Source organism: Pituophis catenifer, unplaced genomic scaffold, assembly GCF_029215685.1.
Source record: "Pituophis catenifer annectens isolate HBS135680 unplaced genomic scaffold, rPitCat1.0.hap2 SCAF_7, whole genome shotgun sequence".
NCBI classification, from domain to species: Eukaryota; Metazoa; Chordata; class Lepidosauria; order Squamata; family Colubridae; genus Pituophis; species Pituophis catenifer.
The window spans coordinates 49,336,320-49,353,113 of record NW_027256887.1 but is presented as its reverse complement, the minus strand read 5'-3'; the positions used below and the strand labels follow the sequence as shown (position 1 = coordinate 49,353,113).

The window sequence follows — 16,794 nt, the reverse complement described above, 5'->3', positions numbered from 1 at the left end:
AATAGCCTTCACTCACAACTCAGGGCCGTAAGGACACAAATTTATATTTAAATTGTATATTCCTGGGATGTATAAATGCTTTATATGGCATTTGGTTTATTTGGAAATAAATTAGTTTTCCACAGTATGGCACTTTCCAGATGTTATAGACCTTAATTTTCATAAATTCCAGTATGTATGACAAATGGAAGTAATGGAAGTTGAAGATTTTGGAAGAAATCAGTTGGAGAAAGCTGTTACAAGAGAATGGATTCAGAGTTCTTTGTGACAGGATCTGTGTGCTATGTGCTAAAGTTTGAAAGACAAAGAAAAATTTGAAGACAGAAAAGTCCACATTTTGGACAGAGAGGACCATTGGTTTGAAAGAGGGGTAAAAGAATCCATCTATGTTAGAATTAAACACCTCTCCCTCAACAGAGGGGGAGGAATAAAATACTACCTATCTTCACATGCACATGAACTGCACAGGTCCAGCTTGTGCACATTTGTGCCGGCCCATTCCTCATGCAAGTTCAGCTGTGCACACATACGTGCCCTGGGCTGCCACTCACACGACCCTGTTCCCCTCTCCATCCCCTCAGCTGGGCTGCCAAGCTGCCAAGGTTGGGGACCGCTGTTTTAGAAGGTCAAGTGAATGAGCCTAATAGTTGCACTCCAATTTTGCTTTTATAACCACCAGAAGTGATAACTTGAGTTGAAATGCAGCGACTGGGTCCATGTAATCTTATGAGAGAATGAAGATAGGAACTTTTCAGTTGAACAATATGTAATTTCATAGCATACAGTTGTTATCTTCATATGTAGGTATATCTGAAATTAATTAGCTAAATGATTGACTGATTGATTTTAACTCACTGCTTCAAAATTGCCAAGTTCTAGGCAGTTTATAGAAAGTATGTATTAGGATATAAAATCAGAATACAGGTACCCTTGGGGTTACAGCAACAATTGGGACTGGGATTTCCATTGATAAGCAATGAGGTTGTAAAGCATGATGTCACATGACCATATCCCATAGGAATGGCAATCCTGCAGCCTCTGTTACTGCTGTAACCCCAGGACAGCATGGGTTACTAACGAAGAGTGTGGGGGGGGTCACAGCAGTGGTGAAATTCAATTTTTTTTGCTACCAGTTCTGTGGGCATGGCTTGGTGGGTGTGGTGTGGCTTGGTGGGTGTGGCTTGGTGGGCAAGGTACGGGAAGGATACTGCGAAATCTCCATTTTCACCCCACTCACCAGCCAGAGGTGGTATTTGCCGGTTCTCCGAACTACTCAAAATTTACACTACTGGTTCTCTGAACTGCTCAAAATTTACGCTACTGGTTCTCCAGAACCTGTCAGAACCTGCTGGATTTCACCCCTGGGTCACAGGCAAGCAGATCAAGACATATAGGGGTGTTATGGAGAAGTGGCCAGGTACTATGTGCAGGCATTAGGGAGTGTGAGGGGTGGCATGGTGCAGGTTGGTATGCAGAAGCCCAGAACATAGGGATATGCAGGTGCCATAAGGGCCAGGAATGCATGGGAAGGTACTATACAGTGCAGGCAGGTGAAAAACTGACAGGAGTAGAAGTGATTTCTGACTTTGTGCCAACTTTCCATTGATTTTGCTGATGGGAAGCCGGAAGGGAACATTGGAAATTGCTGTAATATAATTACAGGCTGGGCACCAAGTGTCCACATCACAATCACATGTTTTTGGTGCAACACCACCAAATTTTGCAGACTGGTCATAAATCCCCCTTGTTTTGCTCCATCATAAGTTTGTATGATTTCTGAAGAAGTCATTGTAACTTGAAGACAATCTATAAAATGATTAAAATAGTAATAAAATATAAAGCTAAGTGGAAACAATTTGTACCCCAAAGTTTTCCAGAATAGCCATGGATCCAGTGGTGGGTTCCTCCCGGTTCGGCCTTGTTCTCCTGAGCCGGTAGCAGTGATGATATGATGTCACCAAAACGGTTCTCCCCCCTGCCCCTCCCACGCCCGCGTTATCCTTACCTTTTATTTGGCCCCACCCCCAATCTATTGCTGCCTCTGAGTCCCAGCTGATGGCTAGAGGGGAAAAAACTGTTTAAACTCTTGCCATGGGGCTTCAAAGGGCCGCCCTACAGTGATCAGTGTTAAAAGAAAACAAAAGCGTAGACCAGTGCCTGCACAAATACATGAGTAGATCAGTGCCTGCAAAAATACATGAGTAGATCAGTGCCTGCAAAAATACATGAATAGATCAGTGCCTGCAAAAATAAATGGGTAGACCAGTGCCTGCAAAAAATAAATGGGTAGATCGGTACAGCTCTGCAAGCAGTTAAAAGCCTGGTAGACCAGTACCTCTGCTAAATCCTAAATAATTGTCACATGACCATCAAGCCATGCCCACACAATAAGCCACGCCCACAGAACCGGTAGTAAAAAATTTTAGAACCCACCCCTGCATGGTTCCCCGTTTCTGGAAGACCATGAGGAAGGAGGCCAACTGCCATTCAAGGACGCTATTGCAGGGGAGTAAAGCATACTCCTGAATTAAACTTATCATCCCTTTTCTAGAACTGAATGACATCTGTTTGAAGTTTCTCTCTGTGAATACATGGGAATTTGAGGAATCTGGCTATAATTTTGAAACCATGTAGAATTATTATTGCTATGGATGGTCACACAATCATCCAGATGTTTAGACTGGATTTGGCATTTTTGCCCACTTATTGAGTCCTTCCTTAGGACCTGGACTAGGCAGACGTTGTTTGATATTAAATGAGCATTGCAGGATGTAAGCTGTTCCAAGTAAAGTTGCTTTTTGCAATTGACCGATAGTGATTTTGTCAATGCCAATGGTCTTCAAATGGTGTTTCAGATGTTTTTGGGATTGAGAGTATTGGTACTCTTTGCTTCCTTTTACCACAGTTATTCTACTTCTATTTGCAGGTCTTTGTATTTTGTGATTTTCTGCATTCCTTTTTCTTCTCTTTTGCTGTCAGGTATTGCCATGTCCACTATCCAGGGTTTTTGGTCTTTATCGACAATTGTTAAGTCTGGGATTTTATGTGGCAGGTGAATGTCTGTTTGAATTCTAAAGTTCCAGAGCATCTTAGTTTCTTTGTTTTCTATTACTGTTATTACTATTTGTTTGGATTATTGCGATGTGGTCTACATAGATAAGGCTTTCCAAGATCACTCAGGCTCAGAACATAGGTTGGCAGTTATTCTCAAAAGCATATTGTACTTCTTAATGCCCATCAGGGGTGCTATTTAGCAGGTTCTGGAGAACTGGTAGTGGAAATTTTGAGTAGTTTGGAGAACTGGCAAATACCACCTCTGGCTGAACCAGAGTGGGGTGGGAATGGAGATTTTGCAATATCCTCCCCCCAAGAGTGGGGAGGGAATGGAGATTTTGCAGTATCCTTCCCCTGCCACACCCACCAAGCCACGCCCATCAAGCCACACCACACACCCACCAAGTCACGCCCACAGAACAGGTAGTAAAAAAATTTGAATTCCACCACTGACATTAATAGTCTGCCTTGCCTATCCAATAGATTTTCAGAAGCAATTTAAAGTGGCTAGTTTTATCTTTTTAAATGCTTTATGACTTGGTGCCTAGTTATTTACAGATTTTCTTGTCTAACCAGAGTTGATCCATATGATATGGTAATACTGGTATAAAGTATAACTGGTACCTCTTTTTTATGAAATGTATGTAATGTATAGTATATCTTTGCTTGCATTACTTATTAGCATTGAAAAATATAATTATGATGGCAGTTTATCATGGATTACAATATTATATTAGTTATTGTTAGAAAAAAGTGGAGAAATAATATAAATGAATAACCACTGAGAATCTCTTGCAATGTGTATTTTATTGTAATGTATATTGCTGGATTGTTCTTATTGTGTACAGTTTTATTATACTAATCAGATTTTACTCAGTATAAAATTATAATTTAATAATTTATATTATTTGTGAAGGCACATGGAATATAAAACAACTATTATAATTTTATTTTGCTACAAAAATATTTTTGTTTATAATAATTTGTATGATGGGGATATATTTTGGCCCCTATTGTGAAACAACAGCAACATGAACACAAGTGTATGTTTCCTGAAATGGAATGCATTTTCATCTGTGTATTTACATAGTAGTTTCTTCCCACTCTAGTTCTACATCACCTGAAAAAGAAAGAGAATACTGGTTGAACCTTCTACATATTAATCATAAATTACGCATACAGGTTTAGTAAGTATTTAAAATATATTACATGGATTTCTTATGCTTCCATTATCAATGGAAGAATAAGCTACTTGTTGTTGTTTTAAACAACCACCATAATTTTGTTAATTGTTATTTTAAACTTGTAAATTACATACTAACACAAACACACACACACACACATTCTATACTCTCTCTACATAATATACACTATATTGTATTAAAACAAAAGTATGTGTAAGTACTTAGTGATAAAAAGATATCAAAGGGCATGTAAGAAACATTTTGTGTTTTGAGTAAAAATACAAGAAATAAAGCAAAGAGGGAAAATAGGGTGATAATCTGAAAAATGAGGTTGGCAGAACTAAGGCAAGAATTGTATCCAATAGATCACCAATAAGATAAAAGGGCAAAATCATGGACCCCAATAGCAAAGTATTTTTAATGGATCTGGGAATTGACAGGATACATCTGGAGACAATTCCATGAACAGAGCAATGAAATAATTTATTATCTTAACAGTAGAAATCTGGATACTGATGAATTATAACATGGCCCAAAATTATCAACTCATAAAGTTGTCACTTCAAGAAATTTACTAGAAGGGCTTTTGCTCCCAGTTTTGTAAAGGAAGAAAAAATGATACGATAAGGTAATAGACTGTATATTGTGGAAAAGATACAGAGAGCAAGAACAAAAGCATGTGACTGAATAAAAATATAAAGCCAGGGAATACCATTATTAATGAATAAAAAGAGGACTAGTGTTAGGAAATGGCTATTGTCTAACTAGTTGGTCAGGCAATATATAAACTTTCAATACATGTTTGTCAAAAGGTATTATATTGCTTTAAGACTGTATTGCATCATCCTGTATCTTGATTGGCTAAGCTCTGTAGCCAATGTACTTAAGGGGAAGCCTGAATCATGGCTTCTGGACACTACACCATTTTATCTGCTTATTTGCTGTTACTCTCTACCTGTTCTCTCTGTATGATCACTGTTTGATCATTGCTACTTGTTGCTTTCTACTATTTATTGAATGTTTTAATACTGAACTTGTTCCTGTTTGAAACTCAAGAAGAACTATTTTATTGTGTAATGACAACAACTGGTAAGAAGACTTTGTACTTGGAATATCCCTGAATTGATATTTTAACTATTGCCTTATCTATGTATGACTTGGATTGTTATTGGACTTTGCTTTACTTTTTTCTAAAAAGTAAAAAGCTACCACAACTCAGTGTGTCAGTATATTAACTGTGGTTATTCACTCTCAGCCGCTTTCATGTGCATACTCAAGGGGTACTCTGCTCAATAACCCATAACATCGGTTATGAGCCAAGAATATCCTTAACAACTAGGCTGAAAGTTAAGAAAGTTCTGAATAAGAAAGTACTTCTGGCTAACATCAACAATTAGGTTAGGAAGAAAACGATAGAATTTCATGAGTTTACTCATGTGTACAAAGATGGCGCCTTTGACTTTATCCAAAAAGTTAAAAACAAAAACATCAAATAAAATAATATAAATAAAGCTTCTCATAATTTTTAAATATGCCACAAATAAATGAACTACCATTTTTTTAAAAAAAATAATTTTGATTGATATAAATACATTTACATACCTTCCATTGCATCCAAAGAATCCATCTTTTGCAAAACTGAATAGTTAACAAAACATATAGGCTGGTTGTTCTTGATTGTCAGCAAATCCAGAACACACTGGTGTAAAAATATGTACTGTGCCTAGAAAGTGTGAAATTTAAAAATGGTTAACCTTTATTCAGAGATATTTTGGCGCTAACCTGAACTTGTTTTGAGGCAATTTTTGAATTTAATACTCAGGATACTTTTAGAAAAAACAACAATCTTACAACTAATTTATATTTTGGGGCTCTTCTAGAGCCATTCTAGTTAGATAAGATTCTATCACACTTATTGCAACTGCTTCAAAGGAATATATAATGAAGATGGATACAGGATGAGGATGGGACAGGATGAGGAAACCATGTTTTTATCACAATGGTAAATTCACATGTGAATAATGTCTCAGAGTCTCACAGAAATTAATCTTGGATAAATTTTTATTTTGGTTTTTGAAATTCTGAGGACCATTCCTCTAGGTATACGAACAGTGTCCTCCCAATTTGAATTTCCAGGTGAATAAAAATAAAACTATGCCAAACCCATTAAACCTTAAGGAAGTACTCATGGCAAGATTCCTATATGCTGTCAATAGTAGGGTTAATCTAAAAGAGAAAGGACATTTTGCTTTGAAGAGCTGTTGCAAGATGATTGGACCTGATTCGAGATCCAAGAAGCAGTGCTACATTTTAATATATTTTAACATAGCACATCCTTTTGGATCCCAAATCAGGTCCAATCCACTTGCAACATGGATTTAGCATGATTTGGCATAATACGATCTATGAATCCAGGAAGAAGATTTTCCTGGATTCACCAAACAAGCACCACCAAGCAAAAAACGAGACTTTAGTTAAATCAAGGCACCTTTATTGACTGGAACATTCCTCAGACTGGAAAGGTCCTCAGTTTCCCCCCACCCCCAGTATGCTTAAAACAAGGGGAAAAAAGTCAAAGTGGTGGCTTCTGATTGGCTTACAGGTTCAGAAGATCCAATGTTTATTATTTTAGGGCTGAAGCAAAGTTTCTCATCTTTCTAGTTAATATATGTTTGCTCCAGAGATATATTTTCTAAAGGTAATGCACTTTACATGAGGAACAATCCTCAAGCAACATATTCATTACTTCTATGATATGCTGAATGCAAAGAACATACAACTTTGACAAAGGATTATTTTGAGTGCTGTTTCTGACATTAGCAAGTTGGGAGGAAAGTTTATATATATTTCAGTCAATCATTCCTGCCTCTATCTACCATGCTTCCCCGAAAATAAGACCCTGTCTTATATTTTTTTGAACCCCGAAATAAATGCTTGGCCTTATTTTCAGAGATGTCTTATTAATTTGGGGCGTGTGGAGCAAGACCTCTTGCTGTCTTACCTGATTTCCAGCTCTGTCTCCCTAACCCTAACCAGACGAAATGGCAGGGACCGGCTGTGCATTCATTTAAATATTTTCAGGAGGGCTTATTTTTGGGGTGTGTGTCTTATTTTAGCGCAGGTGCTCAAAAGCCTGATTATTATCAGGGGATGTCTTATTTTAGGGGAAACAGGGTATATTAAGTGCTGGTTTTAACAATAAATGGTTCCTTTTATTTTCAGTGCTCTCCTACCATTGCACACATTTGTGTCGGAAGCCCCTAAGGTGCTTCCAGATTGAAAGGATTAGCTGATTACATCACCATTACCCAGGGGATGCCCAATTGGGGTTTCCTTTCATGTCCCTGTTAATGTGCTCACCAAAATGGCACCTATTTCATCTATTCATGTTTGCACACTTTAAAACTGCCAGGTAAGCAGGAGCTGGAGAGACTGACGGAAGCTCACCCCGTCCCACAACAGCACTTGGGTCTTGAATACAAACTTGCTAATTGTCAATCCAGTGTTCTAACCATATGAGCTACTGTGCTCCTTCCCCTACCATAACAACTTTCTTTGTATCAAAGATGGATACAAATTGAAACAAATTTCTATTTCATACCTCAGTGACATTGTGGATTCCAAATAAAATTGATACAACAACCTCATAATATTTCTCCCCCATGCTAAAGGAGTAAGGGAGAGAGAGAAGGAGGAGAAAAACAACAGTTACTTATACTCTGAGAAATCATCTGCAATCTAAGAACTGAGCCACTACATGTATCTTAAACATCTTACCAGATTCTGTACCATGCACATCCTTTCACTTCTTAGTTCAGCTACAAGTCCATAGACGTCCACAAAATCATGGTCATTTATATGCTGTATTAAATGGTCAAGGGCAATGTAAACTCCTGTTCTTCCAACTCCAGCACTATAAGAAATAGAGGTGAAACACACATGGAAACATCTGGCACTTTTAATGGAAAAATTATAATGACAATCAATCAGATTACAGTTTGACTAAATATTACTGCAAAATGATCACCATGTTTTCCCCAAAATAAGATCCTGTTTTATATTTTTTTGAACCCTGAAATAAGCACTTGACCTTATTTTTGGGAAGGTCCCGGGGTGAAATCCAGCAGGTTCTGACAGGTTCTGGAGAACCGGTAGCAGACATTTTGAGTAGTTCGGAGAACCGGCAAATATCACCTCTGGCTGGCCCAAGAGTGGGGTGGGAATGGAGATTTTGCAATATCCTTCCCCCAGGAGTGAGGATGGAATGGGGATTTTGTAGTATCCTTCCCCTGCCATGCCCACCAAGCCACACCACACCCACCAAGCCACGCCCACAGAACCGGTAGTAAAAAAATTGGATTTCATCACTGGAAAGGTCTCATTATTTTGGGGTGCATGGAGCAAGATGGGGCTCCTCTTGCCATCTTATCTGATTTCCAGTTCTGCGTTTAAATATTTTCAAGGAGGGCTTATTTTCAGGGGGAGGCTTATTTTAGCGCATGCGCTCAAAAGCCCAATTGGGCTTATTATCGGGGGATGTCTTATTTTTGGGGAAACAGGTTATTCTTAGGTAAGTATAATATTGAAGATACATCACTTTTCATCATGTAAATTCTTCGTATTATCTATAATATATCGTCAAAGCAGAAGGGACTTTTTTTTAAAACCTAATTACAATTCTAGATTTATGGTAAATGTTATATTCTAGATTAAGATTTTTACTATAATGGTAGCTACAATATTATACCTAATTCATTATATACCTATTACCAATCTGTGATTTATATAAACCTTGAAACTTTGAACTCTTGAATATGTCTGCTGTATATTAAATAGGTTTCACCACAAATTTCAATGTTCTTAATCTATACATAGATTTTGTGCTTCATACTGGAATCCAATCCATTGCTTCTGTCAGTGGTAGGATTCAAATTTTTTTACTACCGGTTCTGTGAGTGTGTCTTGGTGGGCGTGGCATGGCTTGGTGGGTGTGCCAGGGGAAAGATACTGCAAAATCCCTATTTCTTCCTGATCATCTGGTACTCAGGAGGCAGAGAACAGATGAGGGCGGGGCCAGTCAGAGGTGGCATTTATCGGTTCTCTGAACTACTCAAAATTTCTGCTACTAGTTCTCCAGAACTGGTCAGAACCTGCTGAATACTACTTCTGGCTTCTGTTCTAATAAACTAATCCCATGATTTAACATGATGAGATCTATTAAAAATCTGCTTACCTGCAGTGAACAATTATGGGTGTGTTGTCATGTGATCGGCTGCCTCGGACCAGCTTTGCAAAGTGGACTAATGATGCACTTGTTTCAGGTACTCCATGTTCAGGCCAGGCAGTAAAATTACACTGACGTACCATCATACAATCCCCATGCTGTTAAGATACGTAAAGAAACGTACTTTTTTTTAGAGTTAGAGGAGTATTTAGTTACCCTCTGAGAGGCCATTCATACTGGGATAAACTACAATTGGATTTTTTTAGTGGCACTCAATTAAGATATTTTTTAATCTAAAAAGATAGGCGTCTAAGTCTTGTACACTTAAATGCCTAAATTGTTTACAGCAGCCTGATAAGCAGTTCAACCAGTAATTATTCCTTGGAATGGAACATTAATTTTAACAGGAATTTAACAGATTAACAGAGTTGGAAGGGACCTTATAGGTCATCTAGTCCAATCCCACCCCCCACCCCCCGGCTCAAGCAGGAGACCCTCAGGGATGAAATGCTCCTGGTTCGGACCTGATCGGGCGATCCGGTAGCGATTGTGGCATGTGGTTCAGAGAACCGGTAGCAATGATGGCGCGAGGCTCCACCCACCTGCCCGGGTGTCATTACTTCCTGCTTTTAAAGGTAAAAAAAGGCTCTGACGATCATGAGCCACAGCTGTGATTGTTAGAGCCTCTTTTTTTACCTTTTAAAAGCATTTTTTACAATCTATTCAGCCGAATAGGTTGTAAAAAAAATGCTTTTAAAAGGTAAAAAAAGGTTCTGACGATCGCGAGGCACAGCTGTGATTTCAGAGCCTTGTTTTTTAATTTTAAAAGCATTTTTAACAATCTATTTGGCTGAATAGGTTGTAAAAAAATGCTTTAAAAAAGTAAAAAAAAAGTTGGCCACACCCACCCAGTCACATTACCTCCCACCAAGCCACACCCACAGAACCAGTAGTAACAAATTTTACATTTCACCACTGGAAACCCTACACCAGGGGTGAAATGCTCCCAGTTCGGACCGGATCACCCGATCCGGTAGCGATGGCGGCGGGTGGTTCAGAGAACCGGTAGCAAAAATCCCTGCACCCCCCACCATACTCAGCTGAGTCACACGATCATCAGAGGCTTTTTTTTATTACTTTTAAAAGCATTTTTTCTACAACCTCTTCCGACGAAAAAATGCTTTTAAAAGTAAAAAAAAAAAAGCCTCTGATGATTGCGCAGCTCAGCTGGGATCCTCAGAGGCTTTTCAAAGCATTTTTTTCTGCAACCTCTTGGCCGAAGTTGCCTGATCGGCAGAGAGGCATTTTTTAAAATGCCTCTCTAACGATCCCAGCTGAGTTGCCTAATCGGCAGAGACTTTTCAAAGCATTTTTTAAAAAGCCTTTCTGATGATCCAAGCTGAGTTGCCTGATCGCCAGAGGCTTTTCAAAGCATTAGAAAAAATGCTTTGAAAAGTTAAAAAAAAAAAGTTGGCCACACCCACCCAGTCACATTACCACCACCACCCCCAAGCCATGCCCACAGAACCGGTAGTAACACATTTTACATTTCACCCCTGCCCTACACCATTTCTGACAAATGGCAATCCAATCTCTTTTTGAAAGTCTCAAGTGATGAAGCTCCCACAACTTCCAAAGGCAAGCTGTTCCATTGGTTGATTGTTCTCACTGTCAGAAAGTTCCTCATTTTGTACTCATTGTTTTGATTTTGTTAATAGGACATACTACAGTTGACTCTTGATACAGAATTCAAGAATCAATGACATCATAGAATCACTGGGAATATTACAGAAATGAAACCACCTAGTTTACTGATTCTTAAATATCAAATTTCTGAATATTTTTCATAAGTTATTGTCAACCAAACTGACATTTTGCGCATTGTAAAGCATCTGTAAAAGCCACAGCCAATATAATTCAGCATAATTTGCATCATATTAACTAAGTGATATTTTAATTTACTGGACATTTTTTCTCTTCATTATGACCCTCTGTGTCTGGGTAATGGTAGTGAACATTTTATCTGTTTTTGATTTATAACTCTTTCATGCCAACAAATTAAAATATTATAGTGATGAATATACTTTCATAACTTGCTCTTTGGATTTCAATTTCCCAGAAAATAAATACTCATAATATTTTTTCTGTAATTATCATTTTTATACTATACTGTTTTTAATAGGGTTGTTGATTTTAATTTATTTATTGTGATTTGTATTGGAATTTGTCATTTTGTAAGCCGCCTTAAGTCCCTAGGGAGAAAGGCGGCATATAAATCACAATAATAAATAAATAAATAAATAAATAAATAAATAAATAAATAAATAAATAAATAAATAAATAAATAAAATAGTACAACAGTAGGAAAGGCAAAAGAATACCTAAATATTCTTTTCTAACTTTACAGAAAATAATCTGATTACATCACAATATTGGGAATCATAAAAGCCATGATATATTAATCAAGAAATTTAAACAATTATCCCAAGAGTAAGATGTGTTGTCAGACTTTACAGCTGTAGACAGATTACAATTTTCACAGAATATAGGGAAGTTTAAATAAAATCTATTCTTACCTTTTCAATTTTTAGATTCCTGATAGTCCAGTCTATTTGAGTATCTTCCACTAATTTAGTAATCACTATATCTCCAAAGACGGTAACTGGAATGTTATCTTCAGGCCAATATTGATGGCATCTTATCTGCAGTCAAAGTGCAATATGATGTTTTATAAAATCATACCATTATTTTAATGAATGTATAATAATAGTGAGTCTTCAAATACATTCATAATCTATATATTGGTAACTTACCCGCCCTTTTTCATAACACTGAGTTAGCATAACAACAGTTTTTGCTCTTGTTTCCCATACCATTCTCCAGAAATCTCCCACTGTGCCTGGTAATGGTCCTTGAGTAGCAATAAATTCATTTGGACATAAATAGCCCTAAGGTAAAAATGAAACTTAGTACATATTACTAAAGAAAAAAAAGAGGAAAGATCATATTCAGCTATATATTTAGTAAAATATTTAACATGTCTTCTTGCATGTAATTCAACGTTACCCTTCCTGAATATTCCCTGAATACAATACATATTTCTAATAGCTATTAATTAACTGGTCTACATTCCTTGGATTTCTATATATGTAGTTTAGAAAATGGTGATGATTAGACATTAAACATCTAAAATCTAAGGACCGCAGTGGCTCATGAGGTTAGAATGCTGCACTGCCAATCAGCAGGCTTATGTTCAAAACCTGTTGCTGCGTGGGGTGGGGTAAGGTCTCATCACACGTTCCATCTCCATCTGCCATTTCAGTGGGCAACTTCACATCTCTACCTGGGCATTCCTCAGGCAACGATGATGACACTGGTAAATCCTTTTCCACAGAAGCACATTGATGCTTCCAACACAACCCCGCCCCCTGAAATCTGTAACATATTGCAAAACATCTGTCTCTTTTCAAATGTTATGTTCTATTATAGATTTGCCTTCTTTCCTTAATGGGATTTTTCAAAACTACATTTCTACAAAGTTTGCATATAAAATCACCATGATAAAATATTAGAGATGTAACACTTCTTGAAATTTTATAACAATGGGGAAAAATCAATGGGGTAACTGAACTTTGGGTAAAAAATGAAATATACTGTATTTTCCCAAAAATAAGACGCTGTCTTATATTTTTTTGAACCCTGAAATAAGCGCTTGGTCTTACTGCCATGTACTCAAAAGCCCAAAACTAGTCTAGGTGATTAGCTGAAATATGAAAATCATACTAGAGCTTAAAAGCTGAAGAAAGTAAAATATTCTATGAACGGATGGAACAGGCAATCATGGAACATTTTCTTGAAAACTGAAATATACAATTATAGTATAATTCAAGATATTCAATAATCTATTTTGTTTTCCATATGAACCGAATGAATAAAATAAAAATCTGATGATGATGATTGAAGTTAGTCTGTAACTGTATTGGAGTAAAAGAAAATTCATGCATTTTCCCCATAAAAATATGTTTCTTTCTAAATCACCAAGTGGCATGGAAAAGAATGTAGTTAAAATTTATAATGGTTATAAACTTACAGATACATAGCTGGCATTAATATAATCAGATCCTGGTACACAAGCATCAGGCATTAACTTCACTCGATTATTATTATCTGTGCAAAAGAAATTAAATCAAAGCATCTTTCCAAAGTTTCAATGGATGAATATATGGGTAGATAGGCAGATAATAGTCAGTGTATCTATGTACATATATGTACACGCACATACAGATAAACAATTTTAGGAAATATGACATTTAATGATATGCTAACATCATACTTGAAACAACTTGCCATCTCTTTACATACATGCATATATAATATATATTAAATTTTATTTTTTTCTTTCAGTTTTATTTTTAACCATTAAAACCATTGCTGGGTTTAACAGAATCAAGCAAATACCCATTAACAAAGAAGACTTTTAGATAAACATTTTAATTTACAACTTTTGTAAGAAAGTTGTAAGAAAGAAAAAGATCTCTCTTTCTCACCCTTTCCCTCCCTCTCTCTCTCTCTCTCTCTCTCCCCGCACGCAGACATGGGCCTGTGGGAAGGAAAATTGAATTCTGTGCTGGTTTTCCCATCTAAAGTTAAATCTATATATTTCTCTATGTTTCTATGTGGTTCTCCTGAACACATTCAAAATTGAGTATGTTATTTGTTTCCAACTGAATATTAACGAATATTACTATGAAGCATCCTAGAATGGCAGAAAAAACAGAATTATACAAAGCTTCAATTAGAAGAAGATTCAATCAAATAACCTATTTGAATCTATTCAATTATTGGATTAAAGCAGGTATCTAACTCATGATTCATTGAGCTGATCTGCTTGGATACAGATACTTTTATTTAATGTAATCATTGAACAAAATTAATTCAAACTGATTTTGAATAAACTAAATTGCAAAATCAAACTGAATCTTGGCTGAATGCATATGTTAATAAATAATGCAATAGAAGCGCAGAATTTTGAGTATATGTCCAAAAAGAGATAAATTCTGAGTATGCATTCTGATACTGCTTTAGGCATATTAGCTCAGGTCAACTTGAGCACAGAATATTTCCTGAACTAGTAGCAGATAGTAGGAGCAGCTGTTCTCAACACTTAATAGCACAGAATGTGGCTACATTAACCAAAGAATGCATTGTCCCCATCTCACATCACAGCTAATGCTTAAAATAATAATAGCATTTCTTTTCTTAATAAGTGAAAAATGAAGCAGTGTTGACTACAGAGGGAGACAGACTCCTGACTCCTGTGATAAAATCTATCCTCGATTTCTAAATTGCTATATATTTACTCTGATCTTTCCTCGATCAGCTACATACCACATTTACAAGCATCTTAAGAAAGCATCATCATGTTCCAAAGAAAAAGTGAGCATACCCAGAGATGGATCCAGCACTTTTAGATAACTTTATTTTACTCCAGAGTACACAGCCCAAGAAGAATAATTAGGATAGATTATATTACAAAGCCAAGAAACCATGAGGCTGTATTATTTCCTGTCCTGCAACTGCAGTGTACAATCTGCTGCTTCAGATCTCTCTACTAATCCACCGACTCTCTGCCTGCCTAATCTGAGAAAGTCCCAAGGGAGGACTTCTTTTATGATATCCTCCCTTTACTTGAGATATAATAGACTGTTGCAGAGATGATAGTACAATGGAAGACACAATATATTTACACATCTCTCATCTACTTCATAACAAAATTAAAATTCTGGAATTTCCACATGAAATATTTTTCTTTAGGAAATAAGTAAAGAAATGGCTTTATCCATCAGATTGTATAATCAAAAAAGATACAAGCAATTTTGACCTGGCAGTATTTAAAAATTAATTTCAGAAAAATATAATCAGTAAAACAATTACGTACATGGTTTGATGTTTGGAAAACGATTTTTAGATTTGTTCCAAGGAAGATCAGCATCAGTTAACGCAAGATCTGGAAGAAACTTGGGGAGTTCCTATAAAATAATATATATGTTGCTATGACTTTTAGGTTACTCATGTTTTCAGCAAAAAAAAGCACACAGGAACAGTGGTGAGTTGCTACCGGTTCTCCCCGGTTCGGGCGAGCCGGTAGCAGAGATGGTGAGGTGAGAGCGAACTAGTTCTGATGGTTAGCTTGGCCCTCTGCCCGCCCCTGCATTATACATACCTTATATTCGGTCGTTTTAGCCCAGCTGAAAGGCGCAGCAGAGCAGATTGCCGCGTCTCAGCTGTTCCTTAATACACTGCACTTGCGTGGAATTCAAGTTTAGCATGCGTGCGTGAAGCGCGTGCATGAAGCAAACCAGTGGTAACACCAGTTGAAACCCACCACTCCGCAGGAAGTATAGTAGCATCAACACTTCTAATTAATACTGTACCAAAATATGTTTTCCTTTTTCACAATGATTTTCATTTGTATCAAGAGACTCCTGACCTTTCACCTTATTTTTAGGTTGCCTTAGAATTAGCAATTCCTTTATTAAGTGATAGTGGAGGAGGTAGTTGTAGTTTCTTATTATATTTCCCTCTGCAGTTTTCAAGCTGCACACATTTCTTGATCTAAATCAATTTTCAAATTTCAGTTCCTCTGATATTTAATTGAAGCACAAAGTCAAGGAATCTGTAGGCTGTTCGAGGGAAAATTATGGATAGATGCGGGTGATGGAACAGCCTCATAAAATATGTGTTAAGAACCATAAAACTTAAGTAAGTAAGTAAGTAAGTAAGTAAGTAAGTAAGTAAGTAAGGAAGGAAGGAAGGAAGGAAGGAAGGATGGATTTTTTTTTAATAAACTGAATGGGATTTGGAAGAAATTTTCAGCACAACACTTCTTGCAATATAATCAATGTCCTGCCAATCTAGCTCAGCAGTGGTCAACCAATTGCTACAAGGCTTTAGTCTCCCAACAGATTTTTAGAAGGAATCCCACTGCTTTCAAAGACAACAGACTTTGATCCACAAGACTTCATTTATGCTTATACTGGAGTACAATATACTAAAGTTTTTACTTGAATCATTTATGCTGCATACTGTGAATATATTCAGAGAAGTTAGGAAGTCAGCTAAAATGGAAAATATTAAAAGAATATAGAATGAATAGATTGTATTTCCTATGCGAATATAGAATGAATAGCTTTAATTTTTTTGTTTGAATGCAAGTAGCAATGAGGGAAAGTTTTCTCTAGTAGGAATAAGGAGGATGAGTGTATGAACTCTTCTGATCAAATGGAATGAGAAGTAATATGTATATAACCCTGCTTTCCATATGAAAATATT

At 36.7% G+C, this 16,794-nt stretch overlaps 1 protein-coding gene across 1 annotated transcript in view; it reads right to left on the bottom strand.

The window, feature by feature from the left end:
* Nucleotides 1-4,136: 4,136 nt before the first annotated feature.
* The window catches only part of PTPRQ (protein tyrosine phosphatase receptor type Q), an 87,267-nt gene continuing 74,609 nt past the window's right edge, over nucleotides 4,137-16,794 (bottom strand). Inside the window, exons 38-45 of the mRNA XM_070947883.1 lie at nucleotides 15,401-15,491; nucleotides 13,553-13,629; nucleotides 12,276-12,410; nucleotides 12,039-12,164; nucleotides 9,472-9,620; nucleotides 8,016-8,151; nucleotides 5,841-5,961; nucleotides 4,137-4,174 (exon numbers count right to left, since the gene is read on the bottom strand). Coding sequence (XP_070803984.1) covers nucleotides 4,137-4,174; nucleotides 5,841-5,961; nucleotides 8,016-8,151; nucleotides 9,472-9,620; nucleotides 12,039-12,164; nucleotides 12,276-12,410; nucleotides 13,553-13,629; nucleotides 15,401-15,491 — 873 coding nt within the window. The remainder of the gene's footprint in view (nucleotides 4,175-5,840; nucleotides 5,962-8,015; nucleotides 8,152-9,471; nucleotides 9,621-12,038; nucleotides 12,165-12,275; nucleotides 12,411-13,552; nucleotides 13,630-15,400; nucleotides 15,492-16,794) is intronic.